We start from the raw sequence: 26,776 nt of genomic DNA on the forward strand, positions 1-26,776 counted from the left end.
GCTCCAAGTCTCCACTGATTGGACTCCCACAGCTGATGCTGCTTCTGGACTAATCACACACACTACTTTAGCAGCACACACACTCACTTCCTGGCTGAGTCTTGTTTACCTGTAAAGTGACAATTCAACGCATTTTCCTTAGTCCTGTTTCTCCGTGTTTTGACCCTTGCCAAGTTTGTCTGTTTGTCCATGTTCACTGCCTGCCTTCTGACCTCTCACCTGTTATAGTGACTATGATTCTGGATTTGCCTTTATTCATCTGTTTGCACCTGTGTTGACCCTTGCTTGCCTGACTACCGAATAAACCTGCACTTGGATCCTAACGTTGTCTCTGTCATCCACGTGTTACAGCTTTTATCCATTCTTTCTTGACATGCATATTATTCAGTCACTGATGACTGCTTTGCAGCTTTCAGCATTGAACTGAATGATTTATTAAAACCTTATGTTTATGTTTTGTAGCAGAAATATTATTTGTTTATTAAATTGACACGAGTATAAAAACGATGGTGCAAAATGGATATTTCTGACTGCAATATTTTATTTTTGTTTGATGCAAACCATAGACTTATTTTTTCCATAATGTAACAATATTTTAAAATTATTAGACATTAATTATAAATAAGTCGTCACAGAATTAATTAAATATTTGTTTCTGATTTATGTTAGTTCTGATTGATGTTTTCAAATACAATAAATCCGTTGTTATACAATTTGCAGCCCTCACTGAAAACAATTACTCAAAGATGAGTCCTTGGATTTACTCAATTTTTTTACGTTAAGTGGTTGTAAACAATTTATTTGGGCTGAATTTAAACAAACAAATTAAGTTGAACATTGCTCAATTTAATTTGTTTGTTTAAATTCAACACAAATAAATAGTTTGCAACAGTTTTGCATGCAACACTTTTTCCAGGCCTGTACATGCTGTTCAGCCTTTTTTAGACTGTAAAAAATTACCGACACCCAATTTTGATGCTAAATAATTTTTTATTTTTTTTATGGGGTTTTTAATGGCTCGTTTCCACTGACTGGTACGGTACGGTACGGTTCGGTTTGGTACGGGTCACCTTTATCAGGCTTGCGTTTCCACTACCAAGGGTACCCTTTTGGTGGGCGTGGTGTACGACAGAAAGTTTCAGTCGACGTCATTCTCGCTCGAGGAAATGTCTACAATAAAGCTGTACAGGTCACTTACATATCATATGAGAAGCACTTCTCACAACACAGATGCTTTACACATAAATACCTGTGTAGAAATGTTTATTACTAACTTTTCTATCAACATGAGTTGATTATAACTGCAGATCAATGACAGTGCGAAACAGCCTACTGTAACGTCTGTAATTATATTAAATAACTAAATATATGAACATATATAAACACATACAGCCCCTTACAGTCTCCGATATGTTACCAACTACAGAAAAACTACATAAAGTAGACATTTCGCCCGTATTTAATGTGCTCCTTTTTTCCGGCTTCTTCTTTGTTTCTTCGCGCTTCACTCTCGCATTTGTCAGTGTCTGACAGGATCGGATTTCAAAAGCACGTCAATAATCAAGCGCAGGTTATTATCATCAGCTCATGAAGTTTGTTATTTCAGATATAATGTTAGATGCGCGCGAGCGCTAGCAAGAAAGCGAAACCGCTCGCGCCTCAGACTGGCTCTTAAAAAACTACGGGGCACAGGGTAAATCTGCTCTTCTTCTTGGATTTGTGGCTGTCCATCAAGATGACGACAAGGTTTGTTTGAGCCCAGATCGACCATGGCTCGTTATTATATGTATTTATAATTCCACTGTAATCTCTCACTGTGTTTTTCAAACATGGCGGGTTTTTTGTTTTCATTCTGGCTTGTTGCGTAAGTGAATGACGTATCTCTGTAAACCAATAGCGTTCAGCTGTGCGTGTGGCTCTGCCTTTTGGTACCCTTTCTCGTGTTTGGTACCCTTTCGAAAGGGTGCCGAAAAAGTGGTATGGTACGGTGCGGCTAGGTACGCTTTTTGACAGTGGAAACGGCCATAAAAGCGTACCAAACCAAACCGAACCGTACCGTACCACTCAGTGAAAACGGGCCATAAGGGTTCTCTGGCCCTACCAAAAAACTCTTAGCCCACATATTTAAAATAAAAGTTTTTGCACAGTGAACACATAAATTTAACCTCGTGCATTTATTTATCAAGTTGTCAAAACTTTTAATGTCATCTTTGCATTTAACACGCCATAACTGATCTAATAACATTTGTGATCAGCACAATGCATTAAAATCTCATTCACACTGTAATGATTATAAAGGTTTCATGACAGTCTTATGAACACCCCTTCAATTAAATCGTTACCCTTTTTTATTTACAATATTCAATTTTGCAAACCACAGCCCCGAATCTGTGCTCAAACAGCTCCAGATGAGAACATATTTATCAAGAAAATCAATAGACTAGATACAAAATACACACAAAATATGTTTGCTGTTTGTTTATTAAAATGAGCTGAAACAGCACAATTCTGGAGAGAAACAACTTAATCGTTTTATCTTCAAAGTTGTAAAACTAACAAGCTAACTTAACTCCTTCATGTTGTCTCAACACAAATTGATTGTGTGAAAGCCAGCATTATTTACAGTGTAGACCCGAGCCTTAAACTGGAAAATATTACAGACATCAAATTGACGCAAAATAAAATGTTGCTTTTTTTAATGGTTTTTCATTGAATTTTTGCATGTTAAAAAATAAATTCGACCTCGTGCATTTATTTATCAAGCTGTCACAACAATCAATGCCATCTTTGCATTTTACATTGTGAGAGGCTAAATTATTATATGCCTTTGTTTACATGACAAAACATGTCTTTTTGAGTCAAGAAGGTCCATACTCGCTCCAAAGACAGATACTGATTAGATCAGGGCCTGGTGTGTGGACTTTGGGGGTTTTACGATGTGGTCACATGTTGATTGGTCAGTTTGAATGTCTCAGCATTTGGGGTTTAGTCACATGGTCAAGAAAGATACAAAATAGGTGGTAAAACGCTGCTCTGGGTCTTTTCTTTTCCTGGTCTGCTTTCCTACTCTGCTCCTCTCCTCCTCTGGAGTCTATCTTCTCTGACTCTACTGCAATCAGGCTAACTTCTGGGCCTGCTCTCTTTGTCTCTCTCACCCTCCCCCTGTGTCTCTTCTTCTACCTCTGGTAACTTTAATTTTACATTTAAGCTGGGTACAGTTTATATCATATGTTTTATCATTCCATATTTGATCATTTTATACAGTTATTTTGTAATTAATTCAGTAATCATAGAGAATTATTGTCATTAAATCATCTCATTTTCAAGTATTTGTGAATTACTTTTGATTTAACATCAACACTTAACTGTTCCATATTGCAATACAATACAATCACATAATATCAATGCTCTCCCACATTTATAGCTATTAATACTGCCCATTCGGCAGAACTACAGTTCGAACCGCTGTGGTTTTAAAACCCAATTCCTACAACATGCCATAACTGATCGAATGACACTAATAAGATTTGTGATCAGCACAATGCATTCAAATCTCATTCACACTGTCCTGATTATAAAGGTTTCATGACAGTCTTATGAACACCTCTTCAATTAAATCGTTACCCTTTTTGTTTTACAATATTTAATTTTGCAAAACCACAGCTACCATGTTTTGAACAGACATGCCACCTTATTTTTCTCTAAAACCTTCTTTTTAATTAAACTTGCATTTCTTATAGTGGCTGCCAATTGAGAGTCGGCGGTGATTCCATCAGGCCATTGACATGTTAAGAGCTTCACGGTGGCCAAATGAAGAGATTCGGAGGCTTTTGTCTCTCAGCAGCGACAGTAAATGAGCGGAGCACAAAGAGCTATCTGTGAAGCCTTGAATGTGCTCCACAGGCCCGCTGCCAAAAACTCCAGGCCTTTCGACTCCTTTTAAAGCCGCATTCCCAATAACTTTCACTCAGAGACAGTTCAAACCAAGACCACGGAAATGTGGAGAAAAAAAAAATCTCCCCTCTTCATCTTTGTGGCAAATGAGCATTAGTAGGGGTTCAAAGGTTTCACACGAGCTTAAAGATTGCGTCTACTTGAGTGTCTTCCACTTCAAACGACGTAGCATGTTTTTTAAAAAGCCAACGCCAAGAAATACGAGCGAAGGAGGACAGGGGATACCATTTCATGCAGCGTTTGAGATCTGGCCAGTAAGAACAACCAATAAACACATTGAAGATAAATAGCGCAGCAGATAACAGGAAATAGTTCATATACTCCAAAATAAAGGCACTGCATTCCCCTTGAAATAACATTTAAAGTCTATTAATTCTGAGTAATATTAGGCAACATTTACACTCGATTACTTCAATTTGAGTGGTTTTTACACCTTATATTTCCATGTAAAAGCAGACATGATCATTGTAATATAAATAAGTCAAGATAAATGGAGACTTCCATTGGTTTTTAGCTGTCAGTCAAAGCTGTTTCATAATGCAAACTGGTATTTTCTTATCAATTTATTTACATTTTAATGTATATTAATAAATCACAGTGGTTCGGAGCACTCTGTTTTCTCCCTTTTGTTTATTTTATCCATAAACAAATCGATCAGACTTTGAAGAAAACGGTGCACTTTTGAATATAGAGAAGTTGAATATCTGCAATAGTCACGTCGCAGGATCTGCAGTGTTGAGTCTGCATTATAGCTGAGCCACAGAATATGATTGATAGAGTCACTGCTAAGTTTACCCATAATGGAGTGAATGTTTATCATTTGCATGTGATTGTATTAGCATTTTAAGAGTGTCAACAATATTTTTGGCAACATAAATGACAGCTTTTGGAGGCGTAACAAAGATTAATTGTATTTAATGATTTATACAATGAAGACTGCATAGTGTTATTTTACATTTGCACTGGAAGCAATGATTTTCTTAGAATTTATTTTGAATTAAACATCTAAAATTCAAATCTAAAATAAGATTACTTTGCTTGTTTAGGAGAAAAATTTCCCTTAATTTTGACTTATTATTTCTAACAGTGAAAAGAAACTATATTTTCAGCATTTTGGACTAGAAATAAGACAACTAGGTAATTTGCATTGTGATTTTTCAATTTCTGTACCTGAATACTCAACAATAACAAAGTCAAATCAGGTGAAACTGTATTCATATCGCAATATATACAATGAAAAAGTTATTTCCAATATCGTGCATCCCTATTTTATGCACTAAAAAAAAAACATGATTGCAACTTTTGTACAACGTACTGTTGGTTGGATACTGTGCAATGAATAAGCACAGTGTGAGGTGAAACAGCCTGATCTCACGAGAAAACGTAAGTATTTTACGTTTTGACAGTTTAGTGGCTAATTCGTACGAGTTCAGTCGTACGAAATGGTACAATTTTAAAAAGGAGGCGTGGCACCTAACTCCGCCCCTAAACCCAACCGTCATTAGGGGATGAGCAAATCGTACTAAATTGTACGAATTAGATCGTACGAATTCGTACGAATTAGCCACTAAAAAAAAAAAAGTTACGAATTGCCGTGAGATTGTGTTGGGTGAAACAGCGTGTCATTATTAGGATATTAAGAGCTTTTGCACAGATGCATGTACGTAAAGTACATTAAAGCAGTTTTGAATGATACTCATCCAATCAAAATTCACAGTTTAAATTCTACAATAAACAGAATGGATATGCTCATGATGATGCTTCAGAAAATACCAGCAATCAGAATCACGTCACAGCAAGAAAGGATGCCACAACAGATCTTTAAATCCGCCCACTTCCATGAAGCACCACCAAGTACACAATCAATGATGTAAACCCCTCCAAAACTTCCTAAATACATACTTGAGGAACCAAAAAGTCTTGTGCTGTTCTCATTTTTCTGATTTCTTCAAGTCAAAATTTGTATTGTTGTGATCCTCAACAGAGCTCTGGTTGGCTTGATTTATTAATACATTTAATAATGCTTCTCTAAAGGGATAAATCACCCAAACATGACGATTCTCTCATCATTTACTAACCCTTTACTTGTTTCAAACCTGTTTCCTTCTTGTGTTAAAAGAAGATACTTTGAAGAAAGCTGGAAACCTGTAACCAGTGTTTTTCCTACTATGAAGGTCAATAGTTACAGGTTTTCAGGAGAAAAATGATCATTTTTGGGTGATCTATCCCTTTAGAAACCCTATAAAACAAGTTAATGAGAACAATATAACAGGAACAAGTAGTGCTAAAAAAAGTGGACAGCATTTAATGTATTGTATAGCCCAACCCTCAGTGAAGGATCCAATCACGTCCCTTCATTCGCATGATTGACAGATCTAGAACTACCTGTACGAATGCCAAATTAGGGTCTTGATTCTCTGTTATGTTGACCCAGAAACCTCAAAATGACCACTGTTTACATATTCTGTGTGTCCTTGTTAGTCTACAGCAATATAAATAGGCCAACCGGGAACAACATATTGATTTATTTCCACTGTTTGCAATCGATCCACATTAAGAGAATACAGGAATGCTAACTAGTGTCATGGAATAAATCTACACTCAATATGTGCGGTGATATCGAGAGAATCTTTTCAACATGCCTTTAATGAAATGACTTCAGTCCAAATCAAATCACCCTGTTAGATCAAAAGTAGGGCTGAGCAATTTATCGAAATCATCACAAAAATGTCCAATGGTTTGCAGCAAATAAGCGATTTAATACACAAGCAATAAGACAGTATAGATGTTACTCGACTCTGTTTCAATTGCTTTTATTTCCTGACAGTTCTCGATGTTTCAGTGGAGCAAACGGTCTTATTATTTTCATTTATTTTAGTTTGTTTACATTGTTAAAATGTCTGATTTGACATTAAAACAATGCTGTCCACTTTCTTTTCCTGAAATAACATAAAACATATATCAGTGTTTCCCTCGCCATTATCTTAGGGCTTTTCCCACCCCCTCTGAAGTAAAGTTAATTGTATTTTATATATATAGTACCAGATAACAACTTCTTTTAATAAACGAGCTAAATAGCCGTGTGTAATATCTTATTTACAGAATGGCATGTGATTTATATCTCTACGTGGTCGTGCGATGACATATTTCTGCTCTCTGAATTGCGCACAGTGGAGTTCTACACAGCCACTTTCTGCTGTATGGAAAGCGCGCCACATCTGACAGGACCGAAGACGCACGTGCACATCTGTATATTCAACACAATCCCACGGCAATTCGTAACTTTTTTTTTAGTGGCTAATTCGTACGATCTAATTCGTACAATTTAGTACGATTTGCTCATCCTCCAATGACGGTTGGGTTTAGGGGCGGGGTTAGGTGCCACGCCTCCTTTTTAAAATCGTACCATTTCGTACGACTGAACTCGTACTAATTAGCCACTAAACTGTCAAAACGTAAAATACTTACGTTTTCTCGTGAGATCAGGCTGGTATATTATGCATAGCCTAAAGCAGCCAAAACAAAGGTGAATGATGTGTGGGAGCGTAATGCGCTCAGTCGCAGCAGCTAAAATATATACAGATGCGATGGGACCTCTGCTTGATTTATTGGCACGACCCACGCGATTGATGCATTCTTTGTTGCAAGTGCAGCCATTGTATCTCCAGTGTTTTGAGCTGCTGTGACGCGTTCGCCCCTATCTAGCATTTCATCCAACCTGACCTCTCCAGGTAGCTTCGCAAGTCTCCCACAAATTTATACCGACCCTGTGATCCCCCAAAATGAGTTCAAATACTCGGAAATCATGGCAATGAGAGTGAATGAGCAAGGGAACAGATCGCGAGACGCACAGTGATGTTCTAAGCATTACATTTCTATAGTTAAATGAATAGAGCAATAAAGATATCGCGAGTGATCTGAGAGATCTGCTGTCATTTGTTGTTGGAGACCAGCAAAATATCTGAATGGTCCAGATTCTGTTTTGACAAGATTGCAAATTTACTAAAAGCTGACTGGAATTATTAGATAAATAAAACTTTATTTTTAACATGAATATTTAATTATAGAACTTCCTGTAATACACTGATTGCTATAAACAGTAGTTTATAGGTCTGTTTCCTTTAGTAAAGTAGTATTAGATTTATAGGTGTGCATTTTAACTTCTTATGCATCAAACAAACGCTCCAAACTTGTTCTTGATTGAGACATGTTGAACTCTTCTTTCATCATTTGCAATGTTTCCAAGTTGCATTGTAATTTTTCATAATGTTTATATCTGTGTTATATTATTTTCTTTGGCAGCTCCTTCCGCTGTGGCGACCAATGAGAAAAAAGGGCCTAAGCCGGAGTAAAATGAATGGATGAACTATTTTCTGTAAAGCTGCTTCTGGCCATGACATGTTCACACCTAAATGGTTATGAGACGTGTTTAAGGGATTATATGCAGCATCCTTCATTTATTCTCTTAGGTAAGGCAAGATCTTCTCTTAAGGTTCATACTTAGAGGGAAAATGTGCTTAATGCATTAAAAACTTGAAGCATTAAAATTGGTACTTAGTATCAGCCGATCATCATGACAAGGAATCAGCACTCAATATCAGCTGCAAAAATCCTGATCACAGCATCCCTAACTTTGACCCAACTTGGCTGTCAGAGCAGCAATACTCCCCCTGTCTGTCCAAGACTGATCTTGGCAAGTCAGTAAATACACTCTTAAGAAAAAGAAGTATACTTAAGTAAAGGTCAAGTATAAAAGTAATTAAGCCCAAGATACACTGCAGTGACAAAAGCTGCACCTTTTTTGGATTAAAAATGTATATAAATAAATGTACATTTTTAGCTTGTACGGTTGTACAGTTCAAATAATCGTTGTTTTTTACTGCTGTCATTAAAAGAAACAAATTAACACCATGACTCCTTGTGTCTGTGTCAGTCTGAACAGCCATGCCGCACCACGCTGCTGGATTTTTCAGCAGGGTTAGCATTCTCCTTGCGCATACACGCAAAGCATAATGGGTGATTTTGGATTCTAAGGAAAAGATCTATACATCGTATTTTTGTTTTGTTTTATGTGGCTTTACACAGTCATTTGCTTTTGGGAATTATTAGATACAATTATCATATGATATGGCATGCTGTGCACTTAATTGTGCTCACAAACCATCCAAGTGGCCTCCATTTCCCAGGTGAGTGAAATTCTTATATATTTTCATCTATAAATGTATTTGTCTATAAATATCAATATTTAACATAATTTATCATTTATAATTTTCTCTAGAGCTGTAATGCACTCCAGAATGTGACAGATTGATTAGCTGTAGGCTCTAGAACAGTCATATGAAACTTTGCCATACAGTGTTATGCCTGAATTTAATAAATAGCCTTGAATTTACTAAAACAGACTATATTTAAAGTATTTGGAAGGAATCAGCATTTTCCTCCTGTCGAAAAATGAAGAACAATGCTTAGAGGCTCAATGTGTTACAACAGTGTTTTTAAAAGACTAAACGCTTTATTGACATAGTACACAACCAAGCATATGTGGTCAGAACACAAACGAGTCGCAGGTAATGAAGTATTAAGCGTTTCTCCCAAAGAAAAGCCCATCTAAGCAAAATGTTAGCAGGTATCTGTAGCTCCGCCTCTTTGCACCTTTTCAGTAACCCACGGTTGGCACGAACAAAATGGCGACGGTTAGCCACGCCCACTTGTAGCTTCACTTGCGCTCTTCAGAAACCTATGGGTGACGTCACGGATACTACGTCCATATCTTTTACAGTCTATGGTTTTAACTGTTTTGGTCCGTTTAGAAACCAAGAATAAAAATAAACATTGCAACCATTTTAGTCCCTGTTTTGGAACAAAATAATCCATCTACAGGTGTGAAAACACCCTTAAATAATAATAATAATAATAATAATAATAATAATAATAATAATAATAATAATAATAATAATATTTGGGCGACGCAGTGGTGCAGTAGGTAGTGCTGTTGCCTCACAGCAAGAAGGTCGCTGGTTCGAGCCTCGGCTGGGTCAGTTGGCGTTTCTGTGTGGAGTTTGCATGTTCTCCCTGCGTTCACGTGGGTTTCCTTCGGGTGCTCCGGTTTCCCCCACAGTCCAAACACATGCGGTACAGGTGAACTGGGTAGGCTAAATTGTCCATAGTGTATGAGTGTGAATGGGTGTGTGTGGATGTTTCCCAGGGATGGGTTGCAGCTGGAAGGGCATTCGCTGCGTGGAACATGTGCTGGATAAGTTGGCGGTTCATTCCACTGTCGTGACCCCAGATTAATAAAGGAACTAAGGCAAAAATGAATGAATGAATGAATAAAAAATGTAATTTGATTATTTAACCACCCAAGGTCACCATACAGTAATAAATAAATAAAAAACATTAATAAACCATAAAAGAGGCAGCAGTTTCAAAATAACAACAATACAATACCCCAAACATATTATAAAAGAGTAATCATGTAAGATAAGCTAATCTAAAGGAGGTTTTTAGTTGTAAATAAATAAAAATAAAAGTAAATATGCCAAATTTCAATCGAACGCTTGTTCATAAATAACAGGATTGCCCTTCAGCTCTTTGCACTGACATTTTGGGTTAGAAAGGCCAAACCAAGTCTGAAGCTTTCACTAATAAGCCACTAATTTATAAAGCTTTTGAACTCCTTTGCTTGCTCCATCATGTGCCTCTGAAACGATTCAGGGCAGAGCCACAAATTCGACTCGCTCTTGCTCCTCTTGTCTTGTGAATGGCTCTTTGATGGCCAAATGTGAGGGAAATTGGCCATGCTTGAGCAAGCACTCCCACTCGGCACCGCCGCTTCCATATCATTTCATATCACAATTCACAAAGCTCCTCTTTGTGCGCGCTGTGATTATGAGGAGAAACAAATAAACATGACGGACAGGAGCAGTGAACTATTCTGAGAGATGAAGATTGCAGAAGATGTGCAGGACGCATCACGCCATCTCTGCTTCTTTGGTGTCACGGTGAACTGTACACAAACACCTGGGCATTTACTCACAACATATTTCATCTAACAGCACTAAGAGTTCTCTTAAACAGCAATATAAGTTTTTAGCTCAAAATTCTCTCTACAATGAGACTTATTATGCCACTTTTTACAAGATCGTAAACAAATCTCTGAGTGTGTAGTGAAGTTTCAGCTCAAAATAGCACACAAATAATGCTTGACGCTGACGGATACAAACTTTACTGAGGATGATAGAGAAGTCTGAAGCTGAGTGTGAGGGCGAGGCTGAACTTGTTGCTATGGTGATTTCAGCATGATGAGTTGTGTATACAGGGCTCGGAATTGCGACCGTTTTGGTCACGTATGCGCTCGAAATTTTATCGTTGCGACCTCAAGATATATTTGAGAACATTTATGCGAGTGCCTAAAATTGTTGCCATGCGACCGGTTTTCACAGCAAAATGTTCACTGCATGCGCAGATTTAGGACACATTCAGGCAGAATACATCTATGCATTTGAAACGCAGCGCTCATGAACAGTTTAAATCTGTTGTCATGTCAACTTGCTGCAGTAAACAAAGCCAGTAATGCTTGCCCTGACTTTGTGCTCTTCTTATTGGCCCGCTGCTCTAGAACGCGAATGGATTGGTTAAAATCAGCTGTCAATCACTCAGTCAATGCTTTCTGCCTTCAGATGACAGGAGCGACAACCGCGAAAATGTAAAGAGCAGAAGATGAGAGAATGAAATCAACACTGACATATTTCATTTTAAAAACCACCTAAAGCTACAAATAATGGCACATCTGATTACTGATCATGTGCTGAATGTTAATCCACCATCTACACTTATTGAAGAGTGGATAAAAGACTTCCATTGGCTATGTCCACTATGAAAATAACTTAAGCGTTTACTGTAAAGTCTGTGGGACGGAGTTTTCAGGTAACTGTTTGCCACATCTACACATTTTAAGGACGAAAGGTTCTGTTTAATCCTTTATTTAATCGCCAGATAATGTCAGCCGTGCAGCTATATGGAAAATTTAACACCACGTACACCATCGCAAAAGGGCTTGCACTGATTAAGATTAAACTACTATTGCAGCTCATTGAAGACCGGTATTGCTATTAAAATGACGTATAAAAATAATAAGGTATATGTCAAAAGCTGTACTATATCAGTGCTATATCAGACAGCACCCGTGAGAACAGCACAGTTAACGTATCGTTAACAGATTCGTTCATGTCAAGCAGTGCGTGCAGGTCACTCATTTTTGGTCACTCAATTATGTTATAAAAATGTATTTTCATGTAATAAGGGGATTTCGTTGAGACATATTTTTCCTCATGCATGCATGTATATTTTTTTGCTTGTTAGTCGTTTTGTTTAGTGTTTATTTCAAACGCAATAAATCGGTTTATATAAAACTTGAAGTAACGGCGCTCATAATTTTTGGTGGGTGCGACAAAATTTTGGCTGGTGCGCCTAACTTTTTTAAGATAGGAGCACCAGTGCTACCAAGCAAAAAGGTTAATTTTGAGCGCTGTGTATACATTACATACATTACCCATTGAAACATTGTAGTGCACAATATTAGGTTCCAGAAAAAAAAAATTTTTGCCACATCCAAATAAATATTGAAAAAAGTGAAAAAAATAAATAAATAAAATATAAATTTTAAAAAAGTAAATAAATAAATAAATTTAAAAAAGAAAATAAATAAAAAAAACATCGCATTCTAATTTGTTTTTTAAATGTTTTAAACAATAAATAAAGATTTTCTTTAAGTGTTACAAGGTTAAGTATTTCCTTAGAAAAAACAATAATAATTAAGCAGATGTTTTTAATGCTTTAAAATATTTTTACAAATATTAAAAATACGTTTAGAAAATGGCAAAATTTGTATTTATAGAATTATTTGTATAAATATATTATTGAAAAAAAAGATCTTTGGGCCATTTGTGTATTTTTACATGAATAAAAACATATATTTAAAATATATATATTATAAATATATTTGAAAACATATTTTGACCATAAGGGAATACCTCTGCAATAAAAGTGATGAAATGTTAAAAACTTATTGTAGTCAAATGTTTTAAAATGTTTTCTTTAAGGACAGCTTGTGGTTTGCTTATATTCTGATTCAGGAGTCTCTTCACCACTGGTCAATACTCTAAGAGCAAACATTTAGGAGTCCTCAAATTTTAACTGACATGACCATTATTTTTAAGATTTACTCGGAAAAATCTGAACGTCAGAAGCTACTTTTATCCACTGAAGCCTGAACTTTTCATAACAACACATTGAACATCTCAAGATTCACAAACTTTCTTTGTTTTGTGGGATGTAATGTATCTGAAAGGTCAAAGTCACAATGAGCTGGAACATTTAGACAAATGATTACAACACGTTTCTTTGGAAAAGCATGTTCTGTTGAATCATTATGCACATCAGGCCAAGAAATATGGGTTACGGAAAAAAAGGGTACATTTGGATGTGATGTTGACTTCAGGAAAACCACACCGACACACTGCTGGAGAGCCACAATGCAGAGATCATTTCTGACAAAAGACACGATGACTTATTTTTTCCTCTAAATCTTGACAGGCTATGAAACAACCACCAAATCCAACAACATAAATCCAGCCACACCCAGAGAATCTGAACTATATAAACTCTCCTGTGAATCAAATCAAAACATTTCATTACAAGCCAATGGGATGCTCGTGCTGGTCTGGATGTTGTAAACACTGAGGCAGAGCTGCTGGCAAAATGTAAACGCTTAAAAGTGACTAAATCTTTCCAGGAGTCCATTATGTCGTGCTTAAAAAAAATCATCGTCCATTTGAGAATGAAAACAGCTACAGAGGAAGAACAGAGACTATAGATTTCAGTTTCAGAGTTCTAGCACCCTTAATGTTACTGTAGAGGAGTGAATCATGTATTAAAATAATGCATGCAGTATGTAAATTAGCCGTTTTCTATTGTTTATTTAAGATTTTGCATTGCATTATGGGACCTTAAGCTTTCTTCTAATATCTTTTAATCTTGAAAAGTTGTAAAAAGTGACTTTTATTGTCATGTGTAATAGTTTGCAGTGCTATATTGTCTAGGTTGGTGTTGTATTGCGCTACAAAAACCTTGTAATTAACTGCCAGTACATTTACTGTTATTTTACAGACTTATTTCTTTTATTTCTAATACATTATATTATTATTTTAAACTACTAAAATGTCACTAAAAGTCATTTTGTTAAATGGTAGAGTTGAATTTTTAACATTAAAAGTCGCCAGAGCAGAGAATAATATCAGAGTTGAGTGAGTGCATCATCCGGGTAATTAAAGTGCATTATTTTGAGAGTTTTCGATGTGAACGCACTATGCTTACACTATTTATCCAACAGAATGGCGTAGAATAGTTCATTAGTATGCGATTTGGGATGCACTGAAGACTGCAGTGTTGTTACATTTGTTTATTCAATGACTGTATATGAGTAGTGTTGTGGTGCGTTCACCTCAGACGTGGATGATGCGCCAAATAAGAGTGATTTACAAGTCCATAATATCCATAAATTAGCCATTTTCCATTGTTTATTTCTGATTTTGCATTGCATTATGGGACCTTAAGCTTTCTTCTAATATCTTTTAATCTTGAAAAGTTGTAAAAAGTGACTTTTATTCACATGTGTAATAGTTTGCAGTGCTATATTGTCTAGGTTGGTGTTGTATTGCGCTACAAAACCCTTGTAATAAACTGCCAGTACATTTACTGTTATTTTACAGACTTATTTCTATTATTTCTAATACATTATATTATTATTTTAAACTACTAAAATGTTACTAAAAGTCATTTTGTTAAATGGTAGAGTTGAATTTTTAACATTAAAAGTCGCCAGAGCAGAGAATAATATCAGAGTTGAGTGAGTGCATCATCCGGGTAATGAAAGTGCATTATTTGAGAGTTTTCGATGTGAACGTGTAACAGGATAATTTCAGGCATATCGATTTCACTATATTTTTCCCCTGTTAGTTACTGTTCATTTAAAATTGTTTTGTGTTCACAATATAAACGTAAAAATAGTCTGTAAAGCGACAGTGGTTTCACCTCTTCTCCCCCTTGGGGTTAACATCAAGATGGTTTAGTCCAAGCGGCCATACCTGTTGCACTATTGTTTGAGCGGTCTTTTCCACCTTTTCCTTGTACTAAAGAGTGTAATGGTACGAGCTGAAGCTGTCGATCTGCCATAAACATTCTCTGTGCAGACTCAAAATGGTGTCGTCTCGTCATTCACTACACAACGCAGTGTAAAAGAGAGTACGGTTACAAACGCACTATGCTTACACTATTTATCCTACAAAATGGCGTAGAATAGTTCATTAGTATGCGATTTGGGATGCACTGAAGACTGCAGTGTTGTTACATTTGTTTATTCAATGACTGTATATGAGTAGTGTTGTGGTGCGTTCACCCCAGACGTGGATGATGCGCCAAATAAGAGTGATTTACAAGTCAATGCAAAGACGCAAATAGACATTCTGCGGTGATATTCGCACGAATGCAGTGGTGCGAATAATGCGATTCATGCGAATGCAAAATGCTCTACGCGCAGCTTCATGTTTGACACACTTAACAGCAGAATCGCTCAAGTTGGAAAATCTGAAATTTAGCAGACATTCACGCCACGTTAACCAATCAGCATCTTGCTCTAGTATAGGTGTGATTCTGACGCCTGTTGTTGGTGTCTCGAGGGGAAATCCTGCTACCCACACTGGACAACAGCTCATCAAACTGGGCTCGCAGAGATGTCACATCCATAACGCAGAGATGTCACATCCTTAACGGAGAGATGTCACATCCTTAATGGAGAGATGTCACATCGATAAAGGAGAGATGTCACATCCTTAACGGAGAGACGTCACATCCATAAAGGAGAGACGTCACATCCATAAAGGAGAGACGTCACATCCATAACGGAGAGACGTCACATCCATAACGGAGAGACGTCACATCCATAACGGAGAGACGTCACATCCATAACGGAGAGACGTCGCATCCATAACGGAGAGACGTCGCATCCATAACGGAGAGACGTCGCATCCATAACGGAGAGACGTCGCATCCATAACGGAGAGACGTCGCATCCATAACAGAGAGACGTCGCATCCATAACGGAGAGACGTCGCATCCATAACAGAGAGACGTCGCATCCATAACGGAGAGACGTCGCATCCATAACGGAGAGACGTCACATCCATAACGGAGAGACGTCACATCCATAACGGAGAGACGTCACATCCATAACGGAGAGACGTCACATCCATAACGGAGAGACGTCGCATCCATAACGGAGAGACGTCGCATCCATAACGGAGAGACGTCGCATCCATAACGGAGAGACGTCGCATCCATAACGGAGAGACGTCACATCCATAACGGAGAGACGTCACATCCATAACGGAGAGATGTCGCATCCATAACGGAGAGACGTCGCATCCATAACGGAGAGACGTCACGTCCATAACGGAGAGATGTCACATCCATAACAGAGAGATGTCACATCCATAACAGAGAGACGTCACATCCATAACAGAGAGACGTCACATCCATAACAGAGAGACGTCACATCCATAACAGAGAGACGTCACATCCATAACAGAGAGACGTCACAGCCATAACAGAGAGACGTCACATCCATAACGGAGAGACGTCACATCCATAACGGAGAGACGTCGCATCCATAACGGAGAGACGTCGCATCCATAACGGAGAGACGTCACGTCCATAACGGAGAGATGTCACATCCATAACAGAGAGATGTCACATCCATAACAGAGAGATGTCACATCCATAACAGAGAGATGTCACATCCATAACAGAGAGACGTCGCATCCATAACGGAGAGACGTCGCATCCATAACGGAGAGACGTCACGTCCATAACGGAGAGATGTCACATCCATAACAGAGAGATGTCACATCCATAACAGAGAGATGTCACATCCATAACAGAGAGATGTCACATCCATAACAGAGAGATGTCACATCCATAACAGAGAGATGTCACATCCATAACAGAGAGATGTCACATCCAAAATGAGCTTTTTCCTCATAAATGCAAAAAAATGTCAAATAAAATAAAATCTATCTTTTTTATTCTTTAGAGAGTCAACTCTTATCCATTTAATGAGCATTGCTTGTGCGGCTAATTCACAGAATTTCTACAAAGTATGTGGTCGCCTGTAAACTCGCTAACTTTGTCACATCCATAACGCATGTTTAGTTTCCTCGCTTAAAATATAAAACATGTTTACAGATTGATAATTTTCTGATCCTTTAACTCTGTGGTTAGCTGTTCTGGAAAATATAAACAGAAGTTTCAATTTAATGTTAATGTATACTTTCTTTGTGAATTTATGTTTTGAGCTTTTACTGCAAATGTCACATCCATAACACTGGAAATGCTCATATATAGCAATATATAATCGCAATATTATACAATCTTACCAAATAGAGCCTTTCAAGACTTCTGGTGAAATTGTACTCATATCGCAACATATAAATCACAGATATATTGCAATAAAATACTGCAAAGTCAAAATTTTTTGGAAGAACTATTTCTTTTAAATGGATAGTACACCCAAACTAATTTACACACCCTTTTACATGTTCAAAACCCTAATGAATTCTTTCCTTTGTTAAACACAAAAGAAGATATTTGATGAAAGCTGAAAACCTTGAAGCGTTGACTTCCATAGTATTTGCATTTAATATTATGAACGTCAATGCTTCAATGTTTTCTTCAAAATATCTTCTGTTGTGATCAACAGAATCAAGGAACTCATAACGGTTTGGAACCACTTCAGGGTGAGTAAATAGTGAGTAAATGCTCATTTTTTGGGTGAACTATCCCTTTAATGAATTACTCAAAAACAACAACAATAAAAATGAATGCACAAGTAGTCAATCTAGCATTCTGTATCACACAAAAGCAGCCATTCATAAAAAACATGTCAAATATCCCAAAATAATGATGATTGGAGTTTGTCTAACTGTGTGTTAGCATGCAGCTGCAGTGCAGGACTCTCTACATTGAAGGAGGCCCCTCATTCACTGCCTCTATTCTCTTCAGGACTTCCCAAAAACTGGACCTACTTCACCATAACAGTCTCTGGAGTCGCACAAAGACGCGGCCGATGAACTAAACACACAAAGCCAGCGCTGTGAGAGAGAACAAACCAATGCTCTCACACATTCTCACACGGTTTGTCTGCTTTTTCGCTCTCGCCAGCTTCCTCCGAGCATTTCTGCAGAACTCGAAACACACGCTAGAGTCCATGGCGTAAAACTCAAAGGATGAAGCCACGCCGACTTAACAAGGGAAGGCTTTTGTACTTCAAAGCGTAAATAAAAGCAAGATGTTGGCATGTAAAATATCAGCAGAAGCAATACTTCAACCAATTTACTTGTTTGGCTTCAAACCTGTTTGTTGTTACATTTTTTTCCATTGATTACAAAAGAGACTGAGCTGTATGGAGATTCAAGAAAACATCTACCTTTGTGCTCCAAACACCAAATAACAGCATAGAGAGATTTGGAAACAATATTAAAGCCCAGCGAATAATGCCAGAAGTTTTGTTTGTTAAACTGAATTGATGGCAATAATGTCTTCAAGAGCTGCTTTATAGCTGAATCAACTTGGATTCATAATTAGCCGGGTTTCCATCCTAACTCGAAGCAAATATTTGCAAAGTTTTGTAAATACAAATTAAAAAGCAACTCAATTAAGTGCATTTCCATCAACTGGTTAGAGTGGCCGACTATAGGATTGGTAACCTAGCAACCAACAGTAAACAAGGCAAGCACAATTGAAGCATTTGGGTGTAAAGTTTGCCAAGTGGAGTTTTATAAACGAATTTCGAGAGGATCACATGCTATGAATAATCCCGGTTGGTCCCGCATCACAATCATTGTTAAACCAATAAGGTAAATCCAAGCCTTCAATAAACAGCCCAGATTGTTTTACTCCCATTATCGTCGCTTTTGAAGAATCCCCCCATCCACCCCCTTTACCAGGGCGAGCTCTCGAGACCTTCCTGATCTCGGACCCCCCTTTCATGCTATACAACCAGGCGGGAGCCCTCCCTGGACAGCATTCCAAACCTGCAATCAGTATCAAGCAATAGCTAAGTGTGAACTCTTGAAGTTAAGAGTTTATTCTGCAAATTCATTTCCATCTCCCATTATTCATATAAATGCTTTTTTACAAAAGTCCAAAACATTTTTTGCAGAATTTATTTGAAATTTGCCATTTCAAATATTTGTTTCGTATGCAATACTTTAAATTGCACATTAAAACAAGGTGATGGAAATACAGCTAGTGAGAAATATTGCAATGCTGACACTGTTATTGAACTAATCTGAATCAACATTGAACTGACTCGAACTGAACAATGACGTTTCTTCTGTTGAGCTGCTAATACAGTGGGTGACACTTCAAAATGACCATTAACGCCACGTTTGGCGCCGCGGCGGTATTAAGAATGTGTATTTAGGCGTAACAGCAGTTTGTGACTATGCCGAAGGGACGGAATGCGAATGGACAGAAATATACAGTAGCTGTAAATACCCTGCTACTTGTAAATGAAGATGACGAAATAAAGCATAATAATTCCTTCATTAATCATTAAAAATGTTAACAAGCTTCATCATTGTAAACATGTTAAGTGCAATGGGGATTCATTTTGGAAATTAAAACAAAAGAAGTGAAATAATACTAAGTCATAAACTAAAAGTACAAGTTCAAGTTGTATTGATCAAACCTGATTTTTAACTCCACACCATTTTCAACAAAAAATATTAACTTTGAATTGTTTTGGCCGTTCATAAATGGTGTTTTGGGGGCCTGAAAATGCGTTCTGAAAAAAGAAAAACTTTCTAAAATAGGTTTTCAATTCAATTCATCTTTATTTCTCTAGCGCTTTTACAAAGTAGATGGTGTCGAAGCAGCTTAACATAATCTGAATGTTCTAGTAATCTGAAACTGTGTCAGTCCAGTTTTCAGAGTTGAGGTTCAGTTTAGTTCAGTTCAGTGTGGTTTAATTTTCACTGCTGAAAGTCCAAACACTGAAGAGCAAATCCATCCATGTGCAGCTCCACAAGTCCCAAACCAAGCAAGCCAGTGGTGACAGTAGCGAAGAACAAAACTTCACCCAAAAAAATGTTTTTGTTTCTGTGTAAACTACACAAATTTGAGTTCATGTTTATTACGTCTTCAATCTATGGACTTGACAACCAAAACACCAAACCCAAGCTTTACAATACTAACATGAAGTGAATAAGTTCACAAAAACAGAACAAATCCCCAAATGTGAATTAGGCACATTTCCAATAAGTTGTTAGAGCGGCTCACTATAGTATTTGTAACCTAGCAACCAACAGTAAACAAGCCAAGTATAATGGAGTCATGTGGATGTAATGTTTGCTATTTATTCAGCAAGTTTGCTTAGCAAATTTCTTTCCATCTCACATTATTAGTATTAACCCTTTTTCACAAAAGTTCAAAACTACCTCACAGGAGTGTAAAAACTATTTGCAGATTTATTTTGCAGATTAATCAGAAATTTGGTGTTTCCATCACTCACTTCTCATGCATTACTTAATAGCTGGGTTGCAATCCTACTCACTTGAAACAGTTGGGTTAATAATAACCCAACAGGTAACCCAATGATGGGTGAATTTGGCACCAGCCTTCTGTTGGGTTGTTTTAACCCAATCCATTAGGTTGTTAAGGTTAACCCAACAATTTGGGTTACAAAAATAACTAATTTGTTGGGTTTAAGGCTCTAATTCTGTAATTCTTGGGAATACCAGCAACTTCCTGAATAAAACGTACCATATTTATGTGTCTATATTAGAATTTAGATGTTACAATATAGTTTCCTAGCGAAAGGACAGTGTTTTTAGGACAACACACCTTAACCAAGACTGGACACGACTCTGGGATGATGTTTCTGCTGGGTCCTAAAGGCGAGAATGACGGCGGAATATCTTAAATATGTGTATTATTTTCTCCAAAACAACTGTAGAGATGAACACGGAGGTAGAGAAAGCATTTTATCTGGATATAGATCGGCTATGAAGCGCGTTTGTATCATCAATAATTCTGAGTCTAGGTGAAACAGATATAAAAACAAAAAAAACACGACACGGAGAGGCAATTTGATTAAGAAAAATAAAAATTTTTTGCATTAGAGCTTAAGTAAACTAGCGCTAGCTCTAAAACAACATCACGTACGCATATTAATACACCTGTTCTGTGTCAGTTAAATCAGTTGACTGTTTAACTGGTTGAGTTACTACATAAATAACCCAATAAAGGTTCAAAATAACCCAACAAAGCACCAAATATTTTTAACTCAACCACTGGGTTAAATAAATAACCCAAGGTTTTTTAGAGTGTAACATTAAGCAAACCTTTATTCTTTTTCCCTTTCAGCAAACAACAACAAAATCTAATCTAAAACTTAGATTACTTAAAAGAATTGTGTCATTTCAACTCATTTTAAATAAACAGTTTGAACAAGCAGCAAGTCACTGAGTGCTACACAGAAACTAAAAAAAAACTTGCCCTTTAAATCCTGTTTTCATAATGCAATTGTCATGTAAAGGAACAAGAAAAATGCATGACAATTTTGCTGTTGTGATGTACATAGCCCCTAAACCACATCGCTAACTACAATCAATGTTGTGTAAACAGAACCTGACCTGATCTGAATAATGACCCTATTGTCTTTATTGTATTGAATAAACTTGCTCTGCATTTTTCCTCATATTTTATGAGGTTGGCATCACTGATTAATATTTTCTAGTATATTACTGTAAATGCTTTGATGCAATCTGTATTGTATATAGTATTATATAAAGGATGGGGACTTGACTTTTGGCGCAAGTTTGTGCTAAACGCTGTAGTTATTTTGCTAAAACTAAAAACAGGTTAATCGGATAACCAGGTGATGAGACAGATTCCTGAGGTCTAAACGTGAACAGACAGACAGAGAGAGAGCATTTATCCTTGTCTCAGTGCAAGCCCATCTGGCCTACAGCCCTTCTTAGTGTCCCAAAGCCCATAATTCAGTCGGGAGCTTTTAAATAGTGGTAAACATCCATGGAAGTGGCGCCTCTCTCTCTCTCCCTCCTCTTCTGCTTATTTCACAGTGGAAACCCAGCGAGCCGACACAATACAGACAGTTCTACTCTCTCAAAACCGCTGTGTCTATTTAAACATGTGCAGGACATATTATACAAGAGTTTACGCTGAGATTAAAAGCAGAGACAATGCTGGACGCTATATAACTGCTGGGTTGTTAACTCAACACTGGGACAAATATGAACAAACCGAAATGTTGGGTTAGTCAATATTTTACCCAACTTTGGGTTAAGACACAAAACCCAGCTTTTTTTTTAGAATGTGTGAATTGCAGAATAAGGAAATGTACTTAATCAACTATATTTACTATACTATACTATATTTATATATATTATATTTTTAAAGATGTTGAATTTAAGGTAATACGAAATGTGTTACACAAATACACTTGAACAGCCTTGCACACAATGCAAAAAATGCTAGGTTGTTGTAACCCAATATTGGGTAAAATAAAGACAATCCTAACAGTGGAGTTAAAAATTGTGATAACATTTAATTTTTGGCCATATTTAACTTTAATGTTGGGTTAACACAAGTTGAACGCATGCTCTCAACTGTAAAAACCATAAATGAAATAACATTTGAGGGTCAAATACGAATAGCACCAAAACAATAACTAATTAAATTTAAACAATTTACTATTTAAATAAATGTGTCCTGACTGCTAAAATAAAAATAATCCTTTACCAAGGCAAGGCAAGTTTATTTCTATAGCACATTTCATACACAGTGGCAATTCAAAGTGCTTTACATGAACAAGAATAAAAAGAGACAAGTATAAGAGAAATAAAAACAAACAATAAAATGATTTAAAACAGATTAAAATGTGTTAAAGTGGGTTATAAAAGAATAAAAATAAAAAAAAAGGAAAGACATAATATAGAATATAGTGCGATCTGTCGGACGTAGCACAGTGCTGATTCAGTAAAGGCACAGCTGCACAGATGTGTGTTCAGTCTTGATGTGAATCTGCCTAATGTTGGAGCACATCTGATCATTTCTGGAAGCTGATTCCAGCAGCAGGGGGCGCTGTTAGTAGCTGAAAGCAGATTCACCCTGCTTTGACTGAACTCTTGGAATTTCTAGTTTATTTGATCCTAAAGATCTGAGTGATCTGTTGGGTTTGTATTCAGTGAGCATATCTATAATGTATTGAGCTCCTAGGCCATTTAGTGATTTATAGAGCAGTAATAATACTTTAAAATCTATTCTGAATGTAACTGGGAGCCAGTGTAAAGACCTGAGGACAGGTGTGATGTGCTCTGATTTCCTGCTTCTGGTACCATCATCCTTTTTTCCTACAATTACAAAAGGCAGCCACTAAAATGCCATAAAGGGTAACAATAGTTTCTATGTGCAAAAATCTTGTCATATTTAGAAAATAATCAGGTTAAAAGGAATGCTAAACAACTTTAATAGATCACAAATTGGCCCAATGTAATCCTTAATTGTCGTCTGAAATCTTTATACTTTTACTATCCTTCAAACCGCTACAATATTCCTTTAAATTTCATCCTGAATTAAGTTTGATCTCTTATTTTTATATATTTATTAGTACAACTGACAAATATATATGTAATATAAATATGACTGGGAACATTATTTAACTCATGATTTCACATTTTAACTTCACTAAAGTGGTTTTAAAAATTAAAGTAGACACTTGACTTTTATATGCTTTCTGTTTATAAAACTACTTTTACACATTTAATTTGATACAGACAGCAAAATGGGACATATATGAGACTCTGAATGAACAGAGCAAACTGGACATGAACATAAACTATGAACTGGACATGGATTAAAACTTTAAAAAGATTCTGTTTTTAAATCATCTTTTAATTAATTATTTCAATTGAATAATCAGTTTAATGAAAACAAACCTTCATAATGAGAAAAATCACTGTGGCTCAAGATGGATTTCTTGTATTTTCCAACAAAATCACAAGAAAACAAAGATTATAGCTAAAGCTAAACACCAAAATTCTGTCAAACTATATATTTAAGACTTTAAAATGACCAACTCTATTATTGTATACGCCAATGAGCATTTTAATGATCAGAAAGTAATTTGTTCAATGGAAACAAACCATCATAATGGTAAAACCACTGTAACTCAAGATTAATTTCTTGTTTTTCCCTACATGACCGTAAGAAAACAAAGATTATAGCCAAAACTAAACACCAAACTCCTGTCAAACTATAAAATTAAGCATTTTTATATACACCAAAGTCATTTTAAACATTATAATTGACACCTCACTTGCTTTTCTTATGGTTTATACGTACAGAAAACTACTTTTGTATATTTAATTTGATACAGACACTAAAACATCTTTGATTGTGAATCAAAATAACCTTTAAATATAAACTGTACAGGCAAAATCTAATATCTTACAAACCAATGAGTATTTGAATGATCAGAAAGCGCTTTGTTTAATGAAAACAAACCATCATAATGGAAAAATCACCGTAGCTCAAGATGAATTTCTTGTATTGTCCAACATAATCGCAAGAAAACAAAGATTATAGCCAAATCTAAACACCAAAGTTCTGCCAAACTATAAACTTAAGGATTTTTATATTGACTAAAGTAATTTTAGACAGGCACCTCACTTGCTTGTTTTATTTAACTCGATTATAGTATTTTCCAATGAGCATTTGAATGATCAGAAAGTGATTTCCTCATTGAAAACAAACCATCATAATAAGCTCAGTCATTTCTTGCATTTTTACACAGAATGAATCACAAGAAAGCAATGATTTTTGCCAAAACTAAACACCAAACTTATGTCAAACCATAACTATACATATTCACTCATATTTAAGCCTTTTATCTACACTTAAGTAATTTCAAACATTAAAATAGACACCTCACTTGCTTTCCATTAGGTTTATATGTGTATAAAACTACATATATTTAATTTGATACAGACCAAAATAGGTCATTTACTTTAAATATTTACTTTAAATATAAACTGTACAGGCAAAATCCAATATTTTACTAACCAATGAGTATTTGAATGATCAGAAAGTGATTTGTTAATTGAAAACAAACCATCATAATGAGAAAATCACTGTAGCTCGAGTAATATCTTGTATTTTCCAACAAAATCACAAAAAAAAAAGATTATAGCCAAAACTAAACACCAAACTTCTGTCTAATTATAAACTTTAGCATTTCTATATTGACTAAAGTCATTTTACACCTCACGTGCTATTCACATGGTTAATAAAAAAACTAATTTTGTATATTTAATTTAATACAGACACCAAAATGAGACATTACATATGTAATTGTGAATGAAATTAAACTTTAAATATAATCTGTACGACCCAATGAGCATTTGAGTGACCTGAAAGTGATTTGTTCAACGAAAACAAACCATCATAATGAAAATCACTGTAGCTCAAGAGTCATTTCTTGTATTTTCCAACACAAATAGCTATAAAACAAGTATTATAGGCAAAACTAAGTCCCAAACTTCTGTCAAACTGTAATACTTGGGTTTGTTGTGTTGTGGAAGTTGAACTGGTTGACATGAGATGTGGTCGCGGTAGGAAATCTCTTTAGTGTAGGTTAATCCATAATCTCAGTCCTCAATCTGAGTTACCTACACTAATGCTGACCACACAAACTGTGTCAGAAAAAAATAACAAAGAAATAGACAAACTTTGCGGCAAACAAAGAGCGAAAGACTTTGAGATCTGCATATCAGTCGCGCGCCCGTGCTGAAGTAAAAAAAAACAGTCTCCGTCTAACGGAAAAATAAAACGCTGAAACTGTTCAACTTCTGGAGCGTGAGTGGATTTGATAAAGTTAGTTTTTAGGTTTACTCACCCATGTTTGAAGCGTTCCTGCTCTTGTCCTGTTGACTGTTTATGGGATAACGGAGACTGACTGACACTCGCTCACTCCCGCGCCGCTCTGATGAGGAGGTGCACGAGCGCGTGACGTCACCGGCAGGGATTACCCTCGCCCCGCCTCCCCCACGCAAAAACGGCCTGCTGCTAAAATATTTAATAATAATTAGAAAGACGGAAATATCAATAGTAATAATTAAAAAGTATGTTATTATTTTCAGCATTATAGTAGTATTTATTGTTACATCAGATATGTTATCAGGTAATATATCAATCATTAGCTGACTATTTTATAATATATGATAACAATCACAAAATAATAATACAAAAATAAACAATAATAAAAATGGTCATTCTAGTAATAGAATATATATATATATATATATATATATATATATATATATATATATATATATATATATATATATATATATATATATATATATATATATATGCGGTGTAAAACATGCTGGAATAGTTGGTGGTTAATTCTACTGTGGCGACCTCTGAAATAGAGACTAAGCCGAGAAAATTAATGAATAAAATTATATTATTATTTTCACCAACTTTAATGGTCACATGTGGCCCTTATGCATTCAAAACATAATTTAACATATATTGTACTTTAACAACATTGATGAACAAACCATATAAACAATAAACAATACAAAATAAACAATAATAAAAATAGCAACAATAATATTAATAATAATAATAGTTTAGCTGAAGTATTAAAACTACTAAAACTAAAACTGAAAATGACTAA

General features: G+C 36.0%; 1 protein-coding gene across 1 annotated transcript in view; it reads right to left on the reverse strand.

Annotated features, from left to right (window-relative positions):
• gpm6bb (glycoprotein M6Bb) overlaps positions 1-26,082 on the reverse strand; it is a 91,676-nt gene extending 65,594 nt beyond the window's left edge. Inside the window, exon 1 of the mRNA XM_056465993.1 lies at positions 25,988-26,082. Coding sequence (XP_056321968.1) covers positions 25,988-25,991 — 4 coding nt within the window. The 5' untranslated portion in view covers positions 25,992-26,082. The remainder of the gene's footprint in view (positions 1-25,987) is intronic.
• Between the last annotated feature and the right edge of the window lie 694 nt (positions 26,083-26,776).

This window comes from Danio aesculapii, chromosome 9, assembly GCF_903798145.1.
Source record: "Danio aesculapii chromosome 9, fDanAes4.1, whole genome shotgun sequence".
Classification (NCBI taxonomy): Eukaryota; Metazoa; Chordata; class Actinopteri; order Cypriniformes; family Danionidae; genus Danio; species Danio aesculapii.